Source organism: Neovison vison, chromosome 1, assembly GCF_020171115.1.
Source record: "Neovison vison isolate M4711 chromosome 1, ASM_NN_V1, whole genome shotgun sequence".
NCBI classification, from domain to species: Eukaryota; Metazoa; Chordata; class Mammalia; order Carnivora; family Mustelidae; genus Neogale; species Neogale vison.
Genome location: NC_058091.1, coordinates 3,542,895 through 3,570,664, shown reverse-complemented (window position 1 = coordinate 3,570,664; position 27,770 = coordinate 3,542,895). Strand labels below are relative to the sequence as shown.

The 27,770-nt window shown below is 44.3% G+C and overlaps 1 protein-coding gene across 1 annotated transcript in view; it reads right to left on the bottom strand.

Annotated features, from left to right (window-relative positions):
* The window catches only part of C1H6orf118 (chromosome 1 C6orf118 homolog), a 32,795-nt gene extending 8,034 nt beyond the window's left edge, over window positions 1-24,761 (bottom strand). Inside the window, exons 1-6 of the mRNA XM_044234760.1 lie at window positions 24,449-24,761; window positions 16,205-16,878; window positions 15,228-15,350; window positions 14,042-14,101; window positions 3,401-3,525; window positions 442-500 (exon numbers count right to left, since the gene is read on the bottom strand). Of these exons, the coding sequence (XP_044090695.1) occupies window positions 442-500; window positions 3,401-3,525; window positions 14,042-14,101; window positions 15,228-15,350; window positions 16,205-16,878; window positions 24,449-24,761 (1,354 nt within the window). The remainder of the gene's footprint in view (window positions 1-441; window positions 501-3,400; window positions 3,526-14,041; window positions 14,102-15,227; window positions 15,351-16,204; window positions 16,879-24,448) is intronic.
* Between the last annotated feature and the right edge of the window lie 3,009 nt (window positions 24,762-27,770).

Below are 27,770 nucleotides of genomic sequence, written 5' to 3'. Positions count from 1 at the left end.
GGTCAAAACGTGACATAATTCTTTCTACAGGAGGTCTTGACTAAACTCATTATTCCACTAAAAACCACAAAGATCTTAGAGAAGAAGGATGTGGTGTCCATGTCCAGGGAAACTAAAAAACCGAAGGTGCACAAAGCACCAGCAACAGCAGTCATAGTCTCCACACCTGACAGGACCGATTACAGAGATGAACAGTCTCCTGCACCTTTAAAGTACTTCATTTAACCTCTTCAGATTAAATGAGAACTTGCTGGATTTCTACAGAACTTGATGGAAAAAAGCACGCGAATAAAATTTAATAAACTCTCTGAAAAAAAAAAAAGAAAAAGAAAAACTTTCAAACGAATAATAGCTGGCAGCCATAAATTGCAGATAGACATAGACGAGGACATGAAGAGTCTTCACGCAGAGGTCAGAAGGACACGTCCCACAACTACTTGCCTGATTTTTCCTTAGCAGATTGCAGCAGTGTTTGCTCCCTCTCGAGTTCGCTTCTGAGTCTACAGGTTTGGTGATTAAAAAAAAAAAAAAAAAAAAGGCAGTAAAACATCAGAACTCCATTCATACCTTTCTTCCCTATCTATTTTATGCCACAAGCCTTTCTTAAAAATTGAGAAACAGGGGCACCTGGATGGCTCACTGGGTTAAAGCCTCTGCCTTCGGCTCAGGTCATGATCCCAGAGTTCTAGGATCAAGCCCCACATCGGGCTCTTTGCTCGGCAGGGAGTCTGCTTCACTCTCTCTCTCTCTGCCTGCCTCTCTGCCTACTTGTGATCTCTGTCAAATAAATAAATAAAATCTTTAAAAAATTTTGAGAAAAAAAGTGATCTCAGTTTCTATCAAAAAAGGCCCTTTGAAGCCCTATATAAAATGAAAGCCTCAGTCAGTCAAATTAAACAAAAGAATACTTTCTTATGCAGATTGTGTAAACCACTAGTTGAAAAAGCTGGTTAATATAAAACAAATGATTTCCTATAGTGTTTATGGATATTATTTTGTTACTGAAAATTCTACAAAGCAAAGAGGCAAAGAAACTAGAATTTACACTCTGAGATGGACAAGAGATAAGGGGCAGTGAAGGCACATGACCGCAGCTAGAATGCACACTGCCTGTTCCCTGGCCCTGGGGATTTCCTCCCACAGATACAATTCACAAATCCCACTATTTTTACATGAAAAATAAAATAAAAGACATTTTAAAAGAAGGAAATGAAAACATCTATAATCTCTTTGTATCCTCTCCCAGGTTAAAACAAAACAAAACAAAAACTAAATCAATTGTCTAATGTCTAATACATTGTGGGGTGGGAAAAGGGAGTCTAATATGTATCTACATATCTCTTGTACAGAGAAATCCTGTGATTTTGTTAAAAACATCAGCACCACAAATGAGTCGATGCTTCCAATCTACATGGGCCTAAATCGTTAAATAGCTTCACAGACATTAGCTCATTTTATCAGAGATGAAAAGAAACAGAAAAGTATTCTGACTCATAATTTTAAGAATCTGAGATTAAATGAATTAATAAGAATGGTAACAGCCTTGTCAGTATGCAGAGTCAGGGCATTTAGTTTCCAGAAGTGTTAAAGCTTTAAATACTATGTTTTATTCCATTGCTTTTTCTTTTTCTTCTGAGACTTCAGTTATATGTAAATTGGATCTTCTTTGCCTGTGTCCCATTTTAACCAGTTTTCCGTTTTTCCTCTCTCTTCTTATTTCTTTTGTTATCTCATCTTCATTCTCTGACTGGTTTTTTGTTTGTCACAAAAGACTACCCCTCCTTGGGTGTGTCATAATTTTGTCTGGATATCTGACATAATTTTCACTTTTTCAACAATCTTTCCTCAGTGGTCAAATCCTGCTTCATGTCTTCTTTTTCATTGCTGTGCTTAGTGTTTACATTTCTAACTCAAGGTCATTTTCACAGCTCAAAATGTTCTTTTAAGACTATTTCACTAAGTTTGGTGTGCTGTGGTACAGTTTTCTTCTCCAACTGTTGTTGTTGTTGGATGGTAGGGGTTTTCATCAGCTCAATTGTCTGGTCCTCATTTTATCAAGAAACAGTTGCTTGTGCAGACAGGGATCATTTGCAAATCTGCATTTTCATGGGCAGGGATAGCAGTTTGGGGAGTGTGTGATGTTCCTAATTCAAGAGGACACATTTTTGTCAGAATAGCAAAGTATGCTTTTGTTCCTATTTTAGGGCGTTTTATTTTGATCTTTTACTAGACAACTTTTTTTTTTTTTTTTTAAGAAAGAAAGAACAGTACTGAAAGGGTCATGTACCCTTCAATTTTTTTCTTTTATGGGATTCTAAACTCCCCTCCCTTCCTTCTTTTTCTCTTCAATGCACAGTTCTAAAGAATGCTGATCACTTCCTTTTAAAGCTCTTCCCACCATATCATTATCATTTCAGCAGTGTTCCTTGCTTCTATGCTCACTTTAAAGTCCTTTCCATTTAAGTCAGTGCTCTGATAGAGAGACCAGTAAACTCTGTGGTATTATTTAGGAAAGCTGCTCTCCTTCCCTCCCTCCCTCCCCCCCACCCCTCTCTCTCTCTCTTCCTATTCCTTCCCTCCCCTTTTCACCTCTCCTTCATCTTCTCCATCCCTCCCCCTCTCTCAGGACTTCTCCTGTATCCCTCTTTCTCGCCCCCTCCTCTCTCTGTTCCCATCCCACTTCTTCCTCTCTCTCTCTCTCTCTCTCTCTCCCTCCAGCACTAATTTTATAACATGATAGGCCTTCAACCAGCTCCATTCTTCTCTCTTCCCCCACCTCCCTTGCTCTCACCAAGGTTTGCAGAAAGAGAGCAGATAATGATTCAATGGCATTTGATGTGTATTTTTCTAATTACAAGTATTTTGAAGTTTGGTGGTTTTTTGTCTTCTACTTATACTGAAAGCATGGTTGTGTCTTTTGGGTTTTTGTTTCTTATTTTGTTTTCTTAATGATATTTTGGGTGTGTTGGCTCTGCTTCAATCTTCTTTAAATCCTCTATAAAATATATGCCCTATCCAATTGTGATTTCATCTGAAAGACTACACAGAAAAATTAAAAGATTTTTTTAAAGTTAAAAACATAATAAGATCATTCATGAAATGTATCTTGACTATACAAAGCAGGTGACAAATCCCCATCTTAAACAAAGAGAAGATGTCTTCAGAGACCATCCCAAACCACCCTCTCCTTCCCATACAAACACCAGATTTTGTTGAATTTCCTAGTAACAGATGTAATGGCTTGTGAAAGAGGCCAGATGACAGGGTATTAGTACAGGCAAAGCACCTTTCCCAACAGTGCAGAAAAAAAAATGTAAATATATATGCTTGTCATATGGTTTTAAAATATTATAAAATAATATAATCCCAACATAAATCAAATCAGACAGTTAACTCTTACTTGTCATTATGCTCCATGGCTGCTTTGGTGGCTGCCACCATCGCCCTCAGTTCCTCCTTGGCTTGGGTGACATCTGCAGTCTTCACTGATCTCCTCTCCAGCCCCTTGGCATTAGCCAGCAGAGTCTAGGAATTACAAGGTCATAATGAGTAAGACACACGCAGGAAAAGTGAACATTTTCCTTTTTTGTTATTAATTGTATTCAAGATATCCTGTGTCAAAGAGAAATTCTAGGTAAAATAGGCAAATAGGATGAAAGGGAGGAGAAAATATTAAAGGACGGATAATTAGTCATGTAAAGATCTCGGTAAAATATTGTTTTTTAAGATTTTATTTTCTTAAGAAAGTTAAAAAGTGGTAGGAGTTCACTGTGGGTTTGTATGGGAAAAAGAAATGCTAAATAAATTGTTCCAAGTATCTTATCATGAGCACCAGAATTATTTCTAAATTGATGAGAAACCATTTAATTTGATTATTCTACATGGATATAAAACAATGCTGAACTCAAATGTGGAGGAACAAAGATCTCTGCTTCATTAAGTGACAGGTTGCCACGTTTCCAGAAACAGAAAGAGGGATCTGACACCCTATTGGCCAGGGAATTTTCACACTGATATTTGATTGGGATAAAGGCATGTATACTCCTTTTGGACTCAACCTCAAAAACCAAGGAATATGGTAGACCCCCAGCTGGAGGCTTTGTTTATTCCTGTCAAACAAAAGCTTATTTTTCTGCAGCATGAAAAGCTCAAAACATGCAAGTTTGGATTAAAGAGTAAATCAGAGATGGGGAAGATGGCAATGAAGTAGGAGGACACCAGGCTCACTTCATCCCTCAAATACAACTAGCTAACTATCAAATCCCTAAATACCACTCCCAGAAATTGAGCTGAAGACTGGCCAAACAAACTCCACAACTAAAGGTAGACAAAAGCCCACATCAAGGAAGGCAGGAAGTGTGGAGACGTGGTTTGGGAGAGAAATGGGTGGTGGCCAATGTAATGAGGAGAGTGCTACAGTCTCCAATAAGGGTGAGAGACAGACTAGCACATAGGGTAACCCACAAGGGGGAACACAAATCCCCATACCAATTGGCTTGGAAAGCAAGAAGGGCTGAATTTCATGAGTTCTTGCAACTAGTAGGGCTTAAAGCCTAGAGTTTTAAAGGTCAGTGCACCTGGTTCAGGGAGAGCTCCAAGGTCATTGGGGCTACTCCAGGAGAAAAGGCAGGGCAAGAAGCCTGCAGAGATACAGCATGGGAACAGCAATCCAAAGAGTGCCTGGAGCACATAGTGGGGAGGTTATTTGCTCATCTTGGAGTATGTCCTAGAGAGGACGTGTTCACAGAGATATCCCTCTGGGAACAAAGGAACTGACAAGCACCATTTCCTTTACAACCCTCAGCATAAGCACAGGGTCACCTTCAGGAACCAGTGCCACTTGGATACTCTCTACCTAACTTGCTTATACCAAGCTCTGCCCCAGTCCCCCATATGTCAGTGGAACCCACTATCCCAGCCACATCTGCCATGGTCCTAGTAAAGTGGATCTCCTGTCCCAGAAGAATAGCCTAAACCCCTGTCAACACCACATCTCCCAATCTGGGAGTTTTCCAGGGCCTCAGTGCCAATGGTAGTGGTGACAAGTCTTATTTCAAAAGTGGAATATGCTTAGTTAAAGTGCACCACATTCAGGCAAGGGACAAAACACTGCCACAATAGGCAAAGAGAGCCTCTGCAGATAACTGGCCTAAAGGATAAAGTGGCCAGGAAAAAGCAGCAGAGTGCATGCAGCGCACATTGGAGACACTCCCTGAAGTGCCAGGCCCTGTGGAATAGGGCACAGTACATGACAGGGCACTATAGGACTCTCCTTCATAAGGCCATTAACCTCAAGAACAGGGAGATGTAGCTGACTTTTCTAACACAGAGAAACAGGAATAGACAAAATGAGAAGACAAAAGAGAAGACAAAATGGGAAAAGTTTGTCCAGATTGAAAGAACAGGATAAGGCCACAGTCAGAGATCTAAGATACAGATGTAAGTAACATGCCTGAAGGAGTATTTAAAGTAATGATCATAAAGATATTCACTGGACTTGAATACAGTCCAGAGAAAACAATAGAAGACAGAGTGAAGGAAAGTAACCAAGCTGAACAAAGGAGAGTAAAAAGACTTATGCAAAACAAGAATAGACTTAGGGAACTCAGTGACTCCATCAAACATAATAACAATCATATTATAGGAATTCCAGAAGCAAGAGAGAGAAAAGGGGACAGAAAATTTATTTGTAGAAATAGCTGAAAATTTCCCTAATCTGGAGAGGGAAAGAGACATTCAGATCCATTAGGCAGAGAGAACACCCAACAAAATTAAAATTTTTAAGAAAATTTGTTTAAAAATTTAATAAGGAGGGGCGCCTAGGTGGCTCAGTGGGTTAAAGCCTCTGCCTTCAGCTCAGGTCATGATCCCAGGGTCCTGGGATCGGGCCCCACATCAGGCTCTCTGCTCAGCAGAGAGCCTGCTTCCTCCTCTCTCTCTGCCTGCCTCTCCCCCTACTTGTGATCTCTGCCTGTCAAATAAATAAATAAAATCTTTTTAAAAATTTTAAAAAGGATATCCACACCAAGACATATTGTAATTAAGTGGGTAAAATGTAGTGATAAAGAAAAAAAATTTAAAGCATCAAGACATATGTAGACAGGGGCACCTGGGTGGCTCAGTGGGTTAAAGCCTCTGCCTTTGGCTCAGGTCATGATCCCAGGATCCTGGGATTGAGCTCAACATCGAGCTCTCTGCTCCGCGGGGAGCCTGCTTCCTCCTCTCTCTCTCTGCCTGCCTCTCTGCCTACTTGTGATCTCTGTCTGTCAAATAAATAAATAAAATATAATAAATTTTTTTAAAAGACATATGTAGACAGTTACATATAGGGGAAACCCTACAAGACTATCAGTGGATTTTTCTGTAGAAACTTTGCAAGTCAGAAAAGGGTGGCATGAAATAGTCAAAGTGCTGAATGGGGAAAATCTGTAGCCAAGAATACTCTATTCAGCAAGGCTAAAATTCAGAATAGAAGGAGAGATAGTTTCCCAGACAAATAAAAACTAAAGGAGTTCATGACCACTAAACCAGCCCTACAAGAAATATTAAAAGGGATATTTTGAGCATAAAGAAAAGACCAAAAGTGACGGTACCAAAGGTAGGAAACACAAAAGCAATACAAATAAATATTTCTATAAAAAGTCAGTCAAGGAATTCACAAAATAAAAGGATGTAAATTATGACACCATATACCTAAAATGTGGAAAGGAGAGGACTAGAGAACATGTTCAAACTTAAATAATAATCAACTTAATATAGACTGCTATATGTAGATGTTATATGCAAACCTAATGGTAACCACAAATCAAAAACCAGTAATAGATATACAAAGAATAACAAAATCCAAATGTAAACACTAAGAAAACCAACAAATTATGAAAGAAGAAAGGATCAGAAAAAAAACTTCAAAAACAAAGACAAAATAAGTAACAAAATGGCAATATATACATATCTATCAATAATTACTTTGAATGTAAGCAGACTAAATACTCCAAGCAAAAGACATAGGATGACAGAATGGATAAAAAACAAGACCCATCTATATGCTGCCCACAGGAGACTCATTTCAGACCTAAAGAAACCTGCAGATTGAAAGTGAGGGGATGGAGGAATATTTATCATGCAAATGAGTATCAAAATAAAGCTGGAATAGCAATGCTTACATCAGACAACATATATATATATTTTTTTAAAGATTTTATTTATTTATTTGCAGAGAGATAGAGAGTACAAGTAGGCAGAGTGGCAGGGAGAGGGAGAAGCAGGCTCCCAACTAGCAGGAAGACCAATGTGGGCCTCGATCCCAGCACCCTGAGGTCATGACCTGACCTGAAGGCAGCTGCTCAACTGACTGAGCCAGCCAGGTACCCCAGACAATATAGATTGTAAAACAAAGACTGGAACAAGAGACAAAGAAGAACCATATATAGTAACAAAAGGGGTAATCTAATAAGAAGATATAACAACTGTAAATATTTATGCACCCAACATGGGAGCATGCAAATACATAAAGCAGTTACTAACGAACATAAGGGAATTAATTGATAATAATACAATAATAGTAGGGGACTTTAACACTCCACTTACATCAATGGACAGACCATTCAATCAGACAATCAGCAAGAAAACAATGGCATTGAGTGACACATTGGTCCAGGTAGATTTAAAAGATATATATTTTAACATTCTACCCTACAACATCAAAATACACATTCTTCTCAGGTGTACATGGAACATTCTCCAGAATAGATTACATATTGGGACACAGAACAAGTATCAACAGTTCAGAGATCAAAGTCATACTATGCAGCTTTTCTGATCACAATGCACTGAAACTAGAAATCAAACACAAGAAAAAAATCTGGAAAGACTACAAATAAAAGGATGCTACTAAACATAACATGCTACTAAATAACATGCTACTAAACAATTAATAGGTTAACCAGGAAATCAAAGAAGAAATCCAAAAGTACATGAGAACAGCTGAAAATGAAAACACATGGTCCAAAACCTCTGGGAGGCAGCAAAAGCTCTTCTAAGGGGGAAGTTTATAGCAATAGAGGCCTACCACAAAAGGCAAAAAAAATCTCAAATAAACAACCTAACCTTATAACTAAGGGAGCTAGAAAAAGAGCAATAAACAAAACAAAACAAAACAAAAAGAAGAAGAAGAAGAAAAAGAAAAATAAGAAGGAGGAGGAGGAGAAGAAGGAAAGAAATAATAAAAATTAGATCATAAATAAATGATATAGTAAAAGAAAGAAAGAAAAAGAAAGGAAGGAAAGAATGAAGGAAGGAAGGAAGGAAGGAAGGAAGGGTAGAACAAATCAATGAAATCGGGAGCTGGTACTTTGAAAAAAAAGCCTCTAATTTTTTTTTTAAGATTTTACCCATTTATTTGAGAAGGAGTAAGAGTGAGATTAAGAGAAAAAGTTGGGGGAGAGGAGCAGAGGGAGAAGCAGACACCCTGAAGAACAGGGAGCCTGACTTGTGATTTGATCCCAGGATACTGGGATCATGCCCTGAATCAAAGATACAGACGCTCAGCCAACTGAGCCACCGAGGTGCCCCTTTTTTCTTTGCTTTTCTCTTTTCTTTTCTTTATTTTGTTTTTTTTTTTTAAGCCTCCAGGTCTTGATTTTGGCTCAGGTCATGATCTCAGAGTTGTAAGACTGAGCCTCATGTCGGGCTCTGTGCTCAGGGGAATCTGCTCAAAATTCTCTTTCTCCCTATCTCTCTCAAAACAAATAAATCTGTAAAAATAAATAAGTAAGTAAGTAAAATTACAAATGAAAAAGGAGGAAGAACTACCAATATCACAGAAATACAAACAATTACAAGAGAATATTGTGAAAAACTATATGCCAACAAATCAGACAACCTAAAAGAAATGGATAAATTCCAAGAAACATATAACCTACTGAAGCTGAAGCAGGAAGAAACAGAAAAATTGAATAGACTATGTGCCAGAAAGGAGATTGAATCAGTAATCAAAAAACCCTGAACAAAGCAAAATCCAAGATCGGTTGGCTTCATAGCTGAATTCTACCAAATTTTCAAGAAGAGTTAATACTATTTCTCAAACCATTCCAAAAAATGGAAGAGGGGGGAAAACTTCCAAATTCATTCTATGAGGCCAACATTACCCTGATGCCCAAAAAAGATAAAGACGCCACCAAAAACAAAACAAAACAAAAAAACCCCTACAGGCCAGTATGGTTGATGAACATAAATGTAAAAATACTCAACAGGGACACCTAGTGGCTTAGTTGTTAAGTGTCTGCCTTCAGCTCAGGTCATGATCCCAAGGTCCTGGGACAGAGTCCAACATGCAACACCTTGCTCACCTGGGAGCTGCTTCTCCCTCTGCTACTCCCCCAACCCCACGCATTTCTCTCCCTCTCTCTCTGACAGATAAATACATAAAACCTTATTTAAAAATCCTCAAGAAAATGCTAGCAAACCAAATCCAACAATACATTTTAAAAATCATTCACCACAATCAAGAGGGATTTATTCCCAATATGCAAGTGTAGTTCAATATTTGCAAATCAATGTGAAACATCAAATCAACAAAAGGGTAAAAACTATGGGATTATTTCAATAGATGCAGGAAAAAAACATTTGACAAAGTGTAACATCCATTCATGATAAAAGCCCTCAAGTAGGTTTAGAGGACATAATGAAGTCCATATATAAATATATATATACCAAACATCATACTCATCGGGGAAAAACTGAGAGCTTCCCCTCTAATGTCAGTAAGAAGACAAGGATGTCTACTCTCACCACTTTTACTCAAAACAGAACTAGAATTCCTAGCCACAACAATGAAACAACGAAATAAATAAATAAATAAATAAAAGGTATCCAAACTGGAGAAGTAAGACTCATGTTTGTAGATGCCATGATACTCTATAAAGAAAACCCTAAAGATCACCAAAAAACTACTAGAACAGATAAAGGAATTCTATAAAGTTGCAGGATACAAAATTGATGTGCAGAAATCTGTTGTATTTCTATATGCTAATGATGAAGCAGCAGAAAAACTAAGAAGACAAGCCTATTTACAATTGCACCAAAAATAATAAGACACCTAGAATAAACCTAACCAAAGAGATAAAAGACCTGTACTCGGAAAACTAAAATATTGATGAAAGAAATTGAAAAGGACACAAAGAAATGGAAAGAGATTCTATGCTCATGGATTGGAAAATGAAATATTGTTGAAATGTCTATACTACCCAAAGCAATCTACAGATTTAATACAAACCCTACCAAAATACCAACAGCATTTTCCACAGAACTAGAATTTTTAAAATCCTAAAATTTATATGAAATCACAAAGAACCCCAATTGCCAAATCAGTCTTGAAAAAGAAAAGTAAAGCTGGAGGTATCACAATTCCAGATTTCAAGTTATGTTACAAAGCTGTCGTAATCTAAACAGTCTAGTATTGGCACAAAAATAGACACATAGCTCAATAGAACAACAGAAAGCCCAGAAATGAACCCACAATTATATGGTTGCTTAATCTTTGACAAAGCAGGAAAGAATAGCCAATAGGAAAAGGATAATCTCTTCAATAAACAGTGTTGGGAAAACTGGACAGCTACATTGAGAAAAAAGGAAACTGGAACACTTTCTTACACCATATACAAAAAGAAGCTCAAAATGGATTAAAGAAGGGCAGCCTGGGTGGCTCAGTTGGTTAAGCGTTTTCCTTTGACATGGGTCATGATCCCAGAGTCCTGGGATGGAGCCCCATGTTGGGCTCCCTGCTCAGTGGGTAACCTGCTTCTCCTTCTCACACTCCCCCCGCTTGTGTTCCCTTTCAACCCGTCTCTCTCTATATATCAAATAAATAAATAAAATCTTTAGAAGAAATGGATTAAAGGCCTTAATATGAGACCTGAAGTCATAAAAGTCCTAGAAGAGAGCACAGGCAGTAAGGTCTCTGACATTGGCCTTAGCAACATTCTCCTAGATCTGTTTCCTGAAGCAAGGGAAATAAAAGCAAAAATAAACTATTGGTACTATATCAAAATAAAGCTTCTGTACAGTGAAGGAAACAATCAACAAAAATAAAGAAAACCCACGGAATAGGAGAAGATACTTGCAAATGACATATCGAACGAGGGGTTGGTATCCAAAATATGTAAAGAACTTAAACTCAACACTCAAAACTCAACTCAAGACTCAACACTCGAAAAACCAAATAATCCCGTTCAAAATGGGCAGAAAGGGAGTGCCTGGGTGGGGAAGTCAGTTAGGGATCTGACTCTTGGTTTCAGCTCAGGTCGTGATCTCAGAGCTGTGGGATTGAGGCTCACATTGTGCTCCACACTGAGCATGGGGTCTCCTGAAGATTCTCTCTCTCTCTCCCTCTGTCCCTTCTGATCATGCACTCTCTCTCTCTAAAATAAATAATTTTTTTAATGGGCAGAAGAAATGAATGACATTTCTCCAAAGAAGACATCCAGATAGATGGCCAAGAGACATGAAAAAATGGTCCGTACTACTCACCATCAGGGAAATGCAAAATAAAAACTATAATGAGATAATCACCGCACACCTATCAGAATCGCTAATGTCAACAACACAAGAAACAAGATATGGTGGATTTGTGGAGAAAGGGGAATGCTGTTACACTGTTGGTGGAAATGTCAGCTGGTGCAGCCAGGCTGGAAAACAGTTCAGACATTCTGCGAAAGGTTAAAAATAGAGCTATACTGCAATCCAGTAATTGAGGTACTGGGTATTTACCCAAAGAATACAAAACACTAAAGAGAGACATACACCCCAATGTTTAAAGCAGCATTGTTTACAATAGCTAAATTATGGAAGTAGCCCAAGGGTCCATAGACTTACAAATGGATAAAGAAGATGTGGTGTATGGATATACAATGGAGTATTACTCAGCCATAAAAAAGAATGAAAACTTGACATTTGCACATACATGGATGGAGCTAGAGAGTGTAATGCTGAGTGAAAAAAAATCAGCCAGAGAAAGACAAATACCATATGATCTCACTCACATGTGGAATTTAAGAAACAAAACAAAAAAGCAAAGGGGGCAAAAGACAGCAATAAGCCAAGAAACAAACTCTTAACTACAGAGAACGGATGGTTCCCAGAAGGACAGGGGTGGGAGATGGGAGACGTAGGGATGGGGATTAAGGAGCACGTGTGTCCTGAGGACCACCATGTGGTGTGTGGAAATGATGAATCACTATCTGGTACGCCTGAAACAAAGATTACACTGTATGTTAGCTAACTGGAATTAAAATAAAAAATAAAATAACTCCAGAGGAAAAGAATTAAGAAGTAAATCAGAACTGGCCTTGTAATGCTGTGAGTTTTCTCAGATCCAAAGAAACTATACTTCCCAATTTATAAGATAGGATGTTAACATGTATTGAATTCAAGAAGTCAAGAGTAGTTTTAGTAGCGTCACTCTTCATTTTCAAGACTGAGAAAGTTACTCCTGCAGTCTGTTCTTCTTACTGGAACCTTCACACGTGTGAACACAAGCCTGGAGGGAGTCCGTGGGCTTGTGAGCTGGGGGAGGGGGATCCCTGTGCCTGGTCATCACAGTGCCTTCTTCGTGCTTTCCCTAAGGGTACCAAATGCACCTGCTCCCTGGTAATTCCCGACAGAGCGCCACTTCCATTCCCAAACTGTTTCTACATGGTTACTTTAATGGTTTGGGAACACTGTCAGCATGTCAGCATACACCCCACCCCCAACTCTGCCTCCCGCTTCTGTGTCTGGGTCCAAATTCCTCTCGTCTCATCAGGACTCCTGTCACTGGATTAGGAACACCCCCACACAACGACTTCATCCCCACTTGATTATGTTTGCACAGACCCTATTTCCCAGGAAGGTCACACTCACAGTTTCCAAGCGCATACGGTGTTTTGGAGGATACTACTCAGACGTGCACAGCTGCCTCGTGGGGGACATGCAGGGAAGGTGTGTGATCCAGGCCACCGAGAGGACTACTACTACTTAGCTACTCCAGTACCTCAAGTTCAATGAAGGACAGCGTAAAAAAGGTGTTGGAAACTCTATTTTGAGATATTTATGGGACATCTTCTAAATTTCATATCATTGTTATAACAAACTACCATACGTTATGTGGCTTAACATAAACCTATCACCGCCGTTCTGTAGGGCAGGAGTCTGGGTTTGCTCTGCTGGGCCCTGCTAGGATCTCCCTGGGCTGAAATCAGGGTGCCGGCTGGGTACCCTCCTTTCTCATGACTCTGAGGCAGAATCTCCTCCAGGATCCCTCAGTGCCTGGCAGGACCCACTTCCTTGAGATTGTAGGACTGAGCTCCTGTCCTTGCTGGCTGTCAGCTCCTGGATGCCTCTCCCTAGTCCCTGTATGTAGATCCTCCATCCAGAGCCCCCAACAGCCATGGAACCCTCTTCTCCCAGGGCATCTCTCTGACTCCCGCTCGGCCACTTCTCCCTTCTGAGCGCAGCCAGAGAAGGTTCTCTGCTGTGAGGGACCCATGTGATCAGATTGGGCCCATCCAGGTAATTCTGGAAAATCTCCCTATTTTTTAGGTCTGTAATCTGCTCCCTCTGGACACCTAAATGTTAATGTCCAACAGGAAGCTAGGAACAAGTATAACCTAGAACCCCCAGGAAATATCTGAGTGACATACACAGAGCTGGGGGTCAGCAATGCAGGGGTGTGTACATGTAGCTCATAGCCAGAACAAGAGGGAGAAAAGAGAGGGACAATGCCTGGGGAAACAGTCCGGTGAGGACTGGGTTATGGAAGGGAGGAGCCAGAGAGGTCACTGAGGATGGGTGGCCAGAGACGTTGGCAAAACTCAGGAGCTGTGTATGCCCCCTACCGTCCCACCACTCACTGTCCCGTGGGCAGGAAGTAAATTCTTTACCCACAGTGTCCTTCAGCTGTAGAGACACAAAAAGGGCTTCTTGGATTCAGAATGCTTTCCCCTACTCGTGAAACGGGAAGAAATGGAGTAGTCTCTATTCAGACACCTGGAGGATAGGCTGTTACCTTGTCCTGGGACGTGGCCTGGGACTGCAGAAGGATTGCCATGTAGAGTTCATATTCATCCTGTACAAAAAAAAAAAAATCCATTGAAAATGTGTTATATCACTACAGTGTAAGTTTCTTCGCAGGGACAAATAATATGGAAGTTAAGGGTGTCCGTTTAGATCATTTTAAAAACTACAAAATGTTCCTTCAGTATATAACCCACAGAACACACAATGAAGTGTATAAAATCTCACCAACTTCAAAGCACATTTGAGCATGAACTGTTGATCACCTCAGAATAGCTTCCTAAAATACCTGGACACATATACAACATGTGATCTCCTGCCATACAGAGGCTCAGTGAGTCCTGCCTACCTGCCAGGACCCACTGAGTTCCATGGCCGTCGAGGGCTCTGGGATGGAGGACCCCATACAGGGACTAGAGAGAGGAGCTCCCTAGGGATGGGGACATTCTCCGGAGAACAGGCTACTGTACGGCTGCTCTTAAGCATTCCTTGTCTTCAGGACTTAGGCAACAGCAAGATCTGGAAGCAATCTCCATAATACCCTTCACTCTTTTACCCCCTTTCCCCACCTCTTTCCTCTCTGAAACCCTCAGTTTGTTTAGCAGGGTCCATAGTCTCTCATGGTTTGTCTCCCTCTCTGACTCCTCTCCCTTCACTGGGTGTTATACCTAACTAATGAATCACTGAACCCTGCTTCAAAAACTAATCAGTAACCGAACATAATAAATAAATACACACACACACACACGCACTCTAGATCTGGAAGCAACCTCTTTTCAACTCAGTTTTGATATGAAGGTCACTTTCATCATGAAATCCCAGCAAATTGATAATTTCATAAGAATTTATATGAAATAATTATGCATACTTATAAAAATTTAAATGTTACATATGTGCAATTTAGGAAAACCTAAATTTAGGAAAATCTATAAATAATTGGGAGATTTTAGAAGGGGGATATGGGCTTGAGGAGTGAGCTAGCTGGTTATTTACTCCCATGGCCTACTTGTAACTGATGTGGCTATATGCACATTACTTTGAGTCTGTGAGTGATTTTCATCATCTGTAGGATGGAGGCCATAATACTTGGCAGAATTTCTGGGAGAATTGAGACTCTGTGTGCAGAACATCATGTGTGGCTCTCAGTGGTTATGTGGGAAATAAACATTTTTTATTACCTTGACTTCTTTCAAGATGTCACCAAATATCAAAGAACTATTGCAAATATCTTCAAAGACTTCTCCAAAGATGTGCAGTCTGTTGAACTGCTGAGGTTCACATATGCACACTTTCTGGAGCTCCTGGTATAAAAACAGAACCCGTCATTTCAGGATGTCTTCATTTTCCTTTCCAAATAACTTCCTCAGGTGGAGGGATAAGAACTTCCACGGAGCTTTCTATCAGAGAACCCAGAGTTGGGTCTGGGCAGAGCCAGGTAGCAAGCCAAGGGGCATCTGATTCCCTCTGAGCAGTGCTGAGAAGGTCTGACTGCATGGTTGTCAAAGTCATTGATCTACTTTTTTTTAATTCACTCCCTTACATGCTGTACTCAAGGACACTGCATCCACAACGTCCCCAGGATCTTCCTCTTTCCGTTAGTCCTCTCAGCCAAAACCCTCATCAGGTTTGGTTATTTCTCAGCTATGCTGCTCTTTCTTCCCTTCCTGCATTTTCACTCTTGCATCACATCCGTGGTCCCTGTGGATGACTCACAGCCCCCGGGGAGTTCACCAAAGCTCCTCCCATCATGCTAACCACGTTCCACAGACATGGGTGACTCTGGGAAGACTGTACCTACGTTACCTAACCATCTACCCCCATCTCACTCTCCCCGCACATGCTTCCATAGTGAGTTAGGCAAACCTTTCCTCAGATGAGTCTGCTATCCATGAACATTGTATACCACAGCTGCCAGGCAGTATCTGACATCCTGCTTATGAAATCGCCTCCAACTGACCCATTTCCAGACTTAGCCTTCCTTTACCTCTCCCTGTTATCATCTACCTCATGTCAGATGTTCTCAGCAACTGCTAGGTACACTCTTTTCTACCTGGAAATGTAAAGGAGGTGCCTGAATGCAGGTCTCCACCCATGACATTTAGACGCCAGGAACTACAGCAGTGTGACCAGAGCACAGCAGAATCCTCCTCCTCACCTGTTCCAACTTCTTTTCATGGCATATCGCTGCCTTTCTCCCAGTGAAATCGTGCTTCATGAGATCTTGCTTTGCAAGAACTTCTTTTTGGAAGCACAGGAACTTTCTGTACTTGTCTGTCTTTGTAATACCAGCTAGGTAGGAGCTGATGTACTGGTACTTATCCTTGGGTGGGGGAGACATCACACACTGACGGCTGGACTCCACTGTTCTGTACTTGAGAACCTTCATCTCTGGCAATCTCAACTCTTCTCTCCTCCGCAGTTCTGCAGAAGCCTCTTTTCCTGGAGCCTTCCTTGGAATGAAGTCCTCTTCTGAAGTGCGGGAAATAGGCTCCAGAGGGTCCAAATACCTGAATAGTGGTGTGGTCTGGACATCTTTTGGACTCAGAGCTGTATTGATGGTAAAATAAGCCAAAGCATCTTTCATCTTTGCAATCTTCTTATCAGATGGTTTCTCTACTTTGAAGATTTTTTCCCCTTTTGGTCTATTGGCATTGGGCCAGTGATAAAGGATTGTCTCAGGAGGCCTGTAGAGCTTATTGGAATTCAAGTGCCCAGAGGTGTAGAGATAGATGTCATCTCTGTGATCTTTCTGAAGTTTGTTCAAAAGCTTTGTTAGATTGCATAAAGGCCTATCACCTTGCACCCCACAGTGTTTCCATCTCACGTAAACTGGTCAGAAGAGATAATAAGGTTATTAAATATTAGTTCCACAATAAGATAACAGCTGTGTGCATTTGCTGAGCTTGCATATCCCATTCCCAGAGGAGGAACCGACAGACACAGACAGAAAACAACACAAAAGCCAGGCCTAGCAGCCAACGGGGGGCTGCTGGATACACAGGATACACAGCTCTGATCAGAAAGCCCAGGGACCTGCAGGGATGCCTGGCTGGCTTGCTCAGTTCATAGAGCATGCAACTCTTGATCTTGGGGTTGTAGTTTCGAACCCCATGTTGGGTGGGGAGATTACTTAAAAATACAATCTGGGGGACACCTGGGTGGCTCAGTGTGTTAAGCAACTGCCTTCGGCTCAGGTCATGATCCCAGCATCCTGGGATCGAGTCCCGCATTGGCCTCCTTGCTCTGCAGGGAGCATGCTTCTCCCTCTGCCTGCCATTCTGTCTACCGGTGCTCGCTCGCTCTCTATCCCTCTTTCTGATAAATAAATAAAATCTTAAAAATAAAATAAAATAAAATCTGGAAGGGAGGCAGAGAGAGAAGGCGAGAGGGAGGGAGGAAAGGAAGGAAGTCAGTCAGTCAGTCCAGGGCCCTTCAAAGCCAAGGAGGAGGAGGAAGGGATTTTTGGTTCAACACAGGGTCTCTTACCATAGTAGCAAAAGTTCTGAAAGGAAAGTTTAACAGTGTAATGATAATTCCTAATGATGGCACTTAGAGACATTCACCCCTTGGAAATAAAGACGGATGTTTTTCTTTCTCTCTTCATATTGAAATGACTGAGAGTCCCTGATCAAACCCCTCAGTGACTGCAGAGCCAGGCACCCCTTCTCCTCCCATCCCCACTTGTAGGAAGATAAGGTGTAAGTTGATGAGGATCCCAGCTCCTTCCACAAAGGGCCCTGCTTCTCATATGTCCCAGTGGTAGGGTCTATGAGGGCACATGGTCCAGGACATGAAACTGTAAAACCTGAAATTTTGAGTCAGTTTCCTGACCACGTGATCTCAAAAAGCTTACATAATCTCTCTGAATCATAGTTTCTTCCTCTGCAAGATCAGGATAATCATCCTACTCAAAAGGATTGATTGGCAGCTAAATGGAATCACATTTGAAAGAGAGGCCCACGGCCTGAAACAGACACTTCATAAATGGTATATATTTTTAAGAAAGGATTCTAGGACAGGGGACACCTTCTGAAATGCTTCTGGTAAAACATGAATTGACCCAGACTTCAACATGGGGAAAGGAGATTTCTTTTTGGCCATGCACTGTGAGGGCCACAGAGCAGCTAACCCACAGTGTCACCTTCCCAGAGAACCCTGGAGGAACAAATAAGCAGATCCTCTGTCCCCAGCATGTTACCTGAGCTGGGAAGGGCACTGGTAGCAGAGTGGTAAAGCAGGCCCACTAGAGGCCTCAAGGGCCCATTCTTAACTCCCACAGACCATGCATTACTCAGTCTCTCTGGTCCTTTTAAGGATTCCATCCATAACTGGTTTTGTCCCCATTCTGTAAAAGGGAAGCTGAGAAGGAGTTCTGGGACCCACTCAGGTTCAGACACCTAACTAGTGCCAGAACTGATTCCTGAATACAACATTTTTAACCAAACTGCTAGATCATCTCTCTCATTCCACAAGGGCCTGGCCAACACAGGGGAGGACTTTCTGTGACCCAAGCCACATCCAAATCCATTTCCCTGACCAATCAGTGTCTGAAGTAATGATGATAAATCAGGATACGTGGTTTCCTCTGTTTTCACCTAAGAAAAGAAAGGCCTGGAGAATATGAAGAAGTAGAATCACTTCTATTATTATGTAGCAAATTATCACAAACTTAGTAGCCTCAAACTCACCTATTAGATCACTACTCTGTAGGTCCAAACTCCAACATGAAGGGGCTGGGTTCTCAACTCAAGATACTACAACACAGATACCAAAATGTGGGCCTGGTTGAGGTCTTGGAAGCTTTCAGAGAAAACTGGCTTCCAGGTTCATTCCTGTTGTTGACAGAATCCAACTCCTTGGGATTGTAGGACAGATGTCCCCCTTCCTGGCTATTGGTAGGGGTCACTCTAAGCTCCCAGTGGCTGCCCTCATACCTGAACACAAGCATCCCCTCATCCCTGAGTCCCCTTCTCATACTTCTCATGCCCCAAACCTCTGACCCCTCCTCCATGGCCAGCTTCATGTGATTAGGTCAGGCCCACTCAGCAGGTTTCTTGTCTTGAAGTCACTGGTACTGTGGGACATAGTGCAATCACAGAGCACTCTCTCTTCATGTTCAATGTCTTCAGGATTGCCAAGTACAACACCAGAGGTCAGGGAAACTTGAGCCATCTCTGAGTTCCCCCCATCTCAGGATGCTGACGAGCCCTGAGCACAGTCTCCCCTTGCATTGTCCCATGAACAGACAAATGAAACTTTCCCATCTGTGTAGTCAGATAGTAGAGCCAATACTTCCAGCAGTTGGATTCTTGAGAATTTATCCCTATTGATCAGCTTCTTACTTCAAAGAAACCCCTTATAAAATGTTAAAATATTAAAAGAATCATTTTTGAAGACAGTTAATCATTATAATTAATCAAAGGCATAAACATTAAAGAAGACATGTTGTATTTGTTGGGCTTCTCCAGAGGACAGAACCAATAGGAGAGAGAGAGAGAGAGAATATGTAAAGAGATTTGTCATAAGGATTTGGCTCACTTGGTTATGCCCTCTGGCAAGTCCAGAATCTGCACGGTCGTTCAGCATGTGGGATACCCACTTCATGTCCAAGGCTTTCTGCTAGAGAATTCCCTCTTGCTCTGGGGAGGTCAGTCTTGATTCTACTAAGACTTTCAACAGATTAGATGAGGCCCACCCACATTTCAGAGAGCAATCTGCGTGACTCAAAATCTACTGATAAAAATGTTAATTTTTTATCCAACAAACATCCTTAACAGAAATATCCAGAATGAAATGGGCACCGTGCCCTCGCTGAGTGACACCTAAAATCCACCATCATGCTCGTTACTCCAATTCTCTTTGGAAAGTGGGAGAAGGAGGCAGCTCAGTTGTTTATTTCTGAAAAGGATTTGAAACCCCCAGAAAATGAGCAAAATCATTTTCCTACTTAGAATTTTTTTCTTTAGATTACAACAAGACTTGCTTCACTAGATTTAGAGATTCTGGATTTCATTTCTCTTTCCCAAGTTCTTACAATATGTACCAGGGCTCCCATACTGGCATAAATATTTTAATTTTTTTTTCTAGCTGAAAACATTGTTTGTTATTTGCATATTCTCCCATCTCAATCTGACAGAAAAAGAACAGAAAAGGTTGAAATGATTCATTGGGAAATGTGCTTCTTTACTGAATAATCTGGAAACAAATTTGTTTTAAGTGAAACCAATGTTGAATAGATATTGGTAAGACATAGTAATAGGTTTTGTCCTATTAGGACAGGTTTTTTGGATTAGTTTCAAGTTAATAAATATTTCAAGCATTAGCATTTGAAATTTTTAAACACAAGGCATAGTTCCTGGTGTTTGATCTTTTCCAAGATGAAGCAGTAGGTCTTTAATGTCAAAATTATTACAAGTCACTTCCCTGTGTTTTGTAGTCTTGGGGAAACTTGGAATCCCATAGAAGATAAACATCTTCTTGGACTGTTTCCCTCACCTCCAGACTTAAGTTAGCAACATCCTTAGTATGTGTTAGAGGGAAGAATTGAGAGAAAAGAGCAGCCAATCCTGGCCCCACAGACTCCTTGCCCTGTGGGGCACATATGGCCAAAGGAGAGTCCCGGGGCCTTGGGGAACCGGGCAGGCCAGGCTGGATGTTTGAATCCCTTGAAGAATCCACATGGGGCCCCTTCTGTCTGTGTAGAACCTCTTCCTCTGGCTGTTTGGCTCTCCCCCATTTTAATCACCTGTAGGATATTTAAAACTCTTCTCAAGATTGTAAGTTCTCTTTCCAGAACTCTGTGGTTGGCTTTATACTGGCTACCCCCTGTAATATCCTTCCCCTAAGATTTCTACTTTTTCTCAAGGGAAGAAACTCTTTTATTAACATTGGCATCTTCAGATAAAGACCAAGAGTAACTAGTTTGCTGCATGAGTAAATGTGGAAAAGAAATCATATTTCTAAAATTTTTAAAATTTGTATTTTTTTAAAGATTGTATTTATTTATTTATTTATTTGACAGAGAGAGAGAGAGAGAGAGCAGGAGCACACAAGCAAGGGGGGGGGTATGAGTGGGAGAGGGAGAAGCAGGCTCCCTGTTGAGCAAGGAGCTGGATTCGGGACTTGATCCCAGGATCCTGGGATCATGACCTGAGCCAAAGGCAGTTGCTTAACCAAGTGAGCCACCCAGGCTCATATTTTAGAATGTTAAATAATCAGGTCAAATTCTACTCTGTACCACACTGCTGTCTCCTTCAGGGGACTCCTCAGGAGCATCTGAAAGTCCAGTAGAGACTGAGCTACCTGATAGGGGGAATGTACCAGCCGTGGGAGAAGCATACATCTCCAGTGCTAGAGTGAGAAGGAAAAACACACTTGACAGTATTTATCTTAGATGGGTTGGACGTGGAAAGCAGATTAATGGTCCACCCAATTCTATGTTCCTGACGAAGGGACTTTGCAGATTTCATTACAGTTATGACCTTAGAATGAAGAGATTTTCCAGAGTTACCTGGATGGGCCCAATCTGATCACATGGGTCCCTCACAGCAGAGAAACTTCTCTGGCTGCGCTCAGAAGGGAGAAGTGGCCGAGCGCGAGTCAGAGAGATGCCCTGGGAGAGGAGGGTTCCATGGACGTTCGGGGCTCTGGATGGAGGGCCTACATACAGGGTCTAGGGAGAGGCATCCAGGAGCTGACAGCCAGCAAGGACAGGAGCTCAGTCTTACACCTGCGAGGAAGTGGGTCCTGCCAGCCACTGAGGGATCCTGGAGGAGAGTCTGCCCCAGAGCCTTGAGAAAGGAAGGTACCCAGCCGGCACCCTAGCAGGGCCCAGCAGAGCGAACCCAGACCCCTGCCCTACAGAACGGTGATAACTTTAGTTTGCTTTAAGTCACTGAACCTGCGGTCGACTATCATAGCAGCAGAAGAAACATACAGCGCGGGGAATGCAGGCAGGGTGGTTCCCAGGCCTGGCGGGGCTGGAGGGTGGTGGTGCTGAGGTGGGGGTTAGTCGCCAGCAGAAGAGGCAGGAAAATCGCTAAGTAGTCCTGACAACTCAGGGATAGCCTGAAGTGAGGGGAGTGAGGTGGGGGGGGGGGGCGTGCACAGGACACCCCCACCCCCCAGACCAAGGATTCCAAACGGAAGAGCGCAGTGATACCGCCTAACATTACAGAGGAGAGGCTCCGGTTTCGTTACGTGCATATTACAGAAAATACAGCCTCCAAAGGCTGGAAGACTGTGAAAATCTCCCCGCGGCCCGCTGCACAGCTGCTGCACAGCCGGGGTGCAGGGCCTGTACCCTGCCTCTGGGGGGGGGGCGTACCTTTGCTCTGCACCCGATTTACTTGTAAGAGTTTCATCTGGCAACTCATTTTCCCTCCTACTTTTTAACTTATGGGAGGTGTACTTACTAAGAAATACCAAAATAAGAAGAGCCCCTTCTCTGTTTCCAACCAGGGTGTTGCACGGTTGGCTGAGGGCACGCAGTCAGCTTGTGATTTAAATCCTACGGGGCAGGTTTTTTTTTTTTTAAATTCTTCTTTATTAACATATAATGTATTACTAGCCCCAGGGGTACAGGTCTGTGAATCGCCAGGTTTACACACTTCACAGCACTCACTATAGCACAGACCTTCCCCATTGTCCATAACCCAACCACCCTGTCCCTACAACCCTCCCCAACCCTCATTTGTTTTGTGAGATTAAGAGTCTTCTATGGTTTGTTTCCCTCCCGATCCCATCTTGTTTCATTTATTCCTTTCCTACCCCCCAAACCCACAGGTTGCCTCTCAACTTCCTCATATCAGGGAGATCATATGACTGTCTTTCTCTGACTGACTTACTTCCTCCCGCATAATACCCTCTAGTTCCATCCACGTGGACATCCAGATGGCCAACAGACACATGAAAAAGTGCTCCACATCACTGGGCATCAGGGAAACACAAATCAAAACCACAATGAGATACCACCTCACACCAGTCAGAACGGCTAAAATTAACCAGTCGGGGAATGACAGATGCTGGCGAGGATGCGGAGAAAGGGGAACCCTCCGACACTGTTGGTGGGAAAGCAAGCTGGGGCAGCCGCTCTGGAACACAGGCATGGAGGTTACAGGGCAGTTCTGGAACGCTGAGTACCGCGCGCACAGAGCTTGCGGGGCAAAGAGGGGCTCAGACGTTCGGTGCACGCAGCACCGCGTCTGTGGGCCCCCACGGGCTCCACCTCCCGCTGCCTGAGCACCCCTGGGCCAGACAGAAACAAGTATCATGTGCAAAACCGAGCCATTGGACGACTGGCAGGGCCCCAGGTGGAGCTCACCGTGCAGGGAAGCCCCCCGGAAGCCCAGAGGAACTCTGGAAACGCGGAAACAGCACGTCTGGAAAGTCAGACCGCGCGTCCAGAGACCGGACAGACATGGGCATGTAGAGCCTTTATAAAAACGGGGTTCTCGTGCACACAGTGAGTGCAGTCACTGCAGGACCCTACGCCACCCATGGTCGGGAGCTCACGGGAGAGGAGTGCCCTGGACCCCTCACTTCACCGTGGGGGAGAATGAGCCAAAGGTGGTTTCAGTCTGGCCTCAGGGGGTCAGTCCAGGCTACCTGCTCGCCTGCTCTCACCGGCCCACCAAGGCAGGTGCGTAGAAGGGGCGCAATGCCCTGCAGGGAGTGGAATGGATTTCTTTCTTTCTTTCTTTTCTTTTAATTTCTCATGCTTGAGTTTTCTGGGGTTTTGTTTGTTTGTTTTGTTTTTATTTTATTTAATCATTTGACAGACAGAGATCACAAGCAGGCAGAGAGGCAGGCAGAGAGGGAGGAGGAAGTAGGCTCCCCGCTGAGCAGAGAGCCCGATGCGGGACTCGATCCCAGGACCCTGAGATCATGACCTGAGCCGAAGGCAGAGGCTTAACCCACTGAGCCACCCAGGCGCCCCTGGAATTTCTTTCAACATGGTTATAACTTAGACTCTACGGCTCAGAACAGCAAGCTTTCTCCCAATTCAAAATTCCTCGGGATCAACGATCCCGTTTTCAGGCCTTGGTGTGGCGGGAAAGCGACGGCTTCGGGGTCCAGTCCTAGAATCACAGCAGTGACCCTCGCCTTCCCGGACCGGAAGCTAAATAAACGCGACGTCCCGTGGTGGGCGGCTGGGGGAGGACGGCAGGGTGGCGGCGTGCGGGGGAGTGCCCCCCAGTGGGAGGCTTTTTGGAAAGTGCACTCGGACCACCGTCTGGAAATCTCCCCCTTCGTCTTTCCTCCTCGCAGAGGACACACGCATGCGCAAGCACACACACGTGCGCGCACACCTGCACACACACACGTGGCACGCACACCTGCACACACACACACGGCCCGCACGCCTGCACACACACACGGCCCGCACACCTGCACGCACGCGGCACGCACGCGCGCATACGACCTGCTTCCCCAGAGTGTGGCTCCCGGGCTTTCGGAGGTGGCACCGCGTCCCCAGACGCAGTCCCACTCCCTGGGCACCCGGGGCTGAGGGGCAGCCCCAGCAAGGTTTTCGTTTTCCACCCCGGGTTGGGAGCAGCTCGGGGTCTGGGCAAACCGCAGGTCCCACAGACCTCAGCCTGCAAACACAGAGCGCCGGGCGCGCACTTACGCTCGGGCTCTGGACCCCCCGCCATCGCCTCCGCTGCGCGGCTCAGGACTGTGGCCGCGGTTACCGCGGAGACGGACAACATTCGAAGCTCCGCCCCCGCCGGGCGGGGTTCCTCTGCTACTGGGCCACCCCCCCAGCCCCGCCCTCCGCCCCGCCCTCCCAGGCAAACCTTCCTGAACCGGGAGTACCAGGTTTCCTGGCTTATTTTACTTTTTGAATTAAAACAATTTCTTTCATTTGAGAAACATCAAAATACCCTTGTACTCTAATACTTTACCAAAGCCTAGAGGTCGACAAAGCAACTGGTCCTTGGCTGGGCATCTTTATAGAGACATTCAGGTTGCACAATGCACACTGTATGCAACCGTACCTGGCTTTCTAGCACGTAGTAGGTGCCAGTCACTAAATTATCACTTAGTTATTTTCCTAGTACGGAGATGAGATTACGTGAGGTAAAATAACTTGGCCACCATCAGTTAGTTAGCAGAGTAGAAGAATGTAAATGCACATCTGTTTGCAATCTGTGCTCTTTCCTCAGGCTATGTCATGTTCCAAGGGAAGAAAAGCAAAAAATCTCTAAGTTTCCTATCTTTGAAAACTGTCGTTCCATTTAAATTTCTTCCAGCCAGGGAGGATTCGAGTGTCCTGGCATGGTGGCTGCAACTCTGAGACGTGACCTCAGGCGGCCGCTCACGGCTGCGCAGCTCACCGAGGAAGTGGTAACGGTAAGGTTAGACAGTGTGTCTGTGAGAAAGTCGGGCACACAATCTCCTTTCATCTCCCCTGCTGCTGGTCACTTTGTAGGGTGAATGCTTTGGAAACCATGAAGTTGCCCTGACCCTAGCACGGCTTCGGTGGCTCCATACATAGGAGCATCTGGATTCGTTCTGGAAGAAAGAAAGAAAGAAAGAACAGAAGCGTTTCCTGATTTTCTCTCTCCAGCGTTCACCGTCTTTAGGCATCTGACCATAACTAGAAATGCTGACATGAAAATACACACACTGCGTAAGGGTATCTAACTAAGCATTGACCCAGGACGAGAGAAGATTTCTTCACATTCTGTTAATTATAAATCAGGGTGAGATGTGTGGCAATCCATGTTTTTGTATTACCAATTATTATTGATGAAACAATGAGTCTTTCTGCTCCAAGCAGTTTAGTGATTGGGTGGCGGGCAGGCAGGTGACAGAGGTATTCTCTCTCCTTCCACGGTGGGCTCAGAAGACAGAGCTCCTGGCCCTGGGAGAGAAGGCAATGGAAAGTGTGGGCCCCCAGAACCAGTGGGACACTTCCAAGAGCTCAGCCTGTGCCGTTTTCATTGGTACGAGAACGGATATTGGTACTATTCATTGGTACGAGAACGGATTTGGTTCATTGCACATGGAATTACAGATCAGAAAGAAAATAATGTATTTCTCCCAAGTCATCCCGCGTAGGACACATACACAGTTAAATTCAACCGTCTCTCATACACTAAAGATCAGGAAATCAACGGTCAAATTGCCCTCAAACATTAAAACCCACTGCAGCTCTCCGACCGCTAAATATTTCAACAAGGTGTTTGAGGCAGAAAGATATAATTATCAGTGAAACTAACTGGTCCGCCAAGATCAGGAGATCTTGCTTGAGGCCAGATCTCTGTGCAGGAATCCCCAAGAACTGCTCGCCACGCCAACTGAGCGAGCAGATACTGGACTTCGAGCTGTGCTAGCTTGTTTTTCAGCTCTGGGTGGCGCTGGAACACGCCCTGAAACCCTCGGCAGAGTTGCTGAAAGCTGTCCCTGCGGATGCGACCGGAGCGCGCGTCCCCGCGAACTCAGTCCTGCACACACCGCCTTTCACCCTCGGAGCCTCCAAAGAGAAAAGGCGAAGTGTTGTCTGCTCTTGACGCTCTGCAAAGAATGCAGAAACGCACGATTCATTCCCTGCTCTAAAGATGCTCAGTGGAGAGGAGACGAACCCCTTAAGGGCAAGACGCGAGGGAGGGAAGAGACAGGTGCAAAGCAGCGCAGAGGACGGAATGGGGGCGGGGGTGGCGCTCCGGGAGGACCCCGCGTTCACCGCCCCACCACGGGCAGCAGCGGGAGTGCAGAGCCTCCCCTGCGCTCCTAACAACCTACTCTTTGGAAATGTAATTGACCAAAAATAAACGCTTAGTTGCCGCCTTTCCAGCGGTAAGACTTCATTGTGTAAAAATACACAAAGTCAAGACAACTTTTGTTTATCTTTTATTTACATATTTTATTTATTCGACAGAGAGACAGTAAGGAGAGGCAACACAAGCAGGGGAGTGGGAGAGGGAGAAGCAGGCTTCCCGCTGAGCACGGAGCCCGATGCGGGGCTCGATCCCAGCACCGGGGGATCATGACCCGCGGAAGGCAGCCGCGTAACGACTGAGGCCCCAGGCGCCCCTGAAGACCACTTTTAAAGCGCCTTTGTGCTTTCTAAGCTCTGGGGTGACACGGGTGCCGCCGACTGTAGACTGAAATCACACACCAGCCCGCCCGGGAGACGCGGGGTGCGACCAGGAGGCGCCGGCTGCCAGCGCGCACCGGGCGAGTCGGGGGGACGGTCAGGCCGCTCCTGCCCGCTGCAGGCGTTCGTGAAGAATTCCAAACACACAGGCAGAGACCACGAGCTTCCGTTGAGAAAGACAACCCTGGGGTTCGCCCTGCAGGCGGTGGAAGCGGGCGGCGGCGAGCGCTTCCCGTTCCGCGCGCGGTTACAGCCCCGACCCCCTGCGTCCTGACGCGGTGCCGGCCAAGTCCCTCCACCAAAGGCCCGAGCGCCGCGGTGCCCGCCTCTGGCCTCCTGCTTTCCAAGGTCCGCACCCACGGGGAAAATCGGCCCCAGGCTCCCCCTTCCCTCCCTGTTCTCCACCCGAGGCCCATTTCTCTGAGAACGAACGTGCTCTTGTTTTTCCAATCTTAGAAATGTACACAAACAAAGTATTTGCTTTGACTTTGCGTCTCTCTAAGGCAAAGGCACCCTCCCATTCTCCAGACACACGGATCCCGCGCAGGGAGGGCACGTGGCGGGTCTGCGCAGGTGGGGACCTTACCGCGGCTTTGCGCGCGCCCCGGAGGCTGGC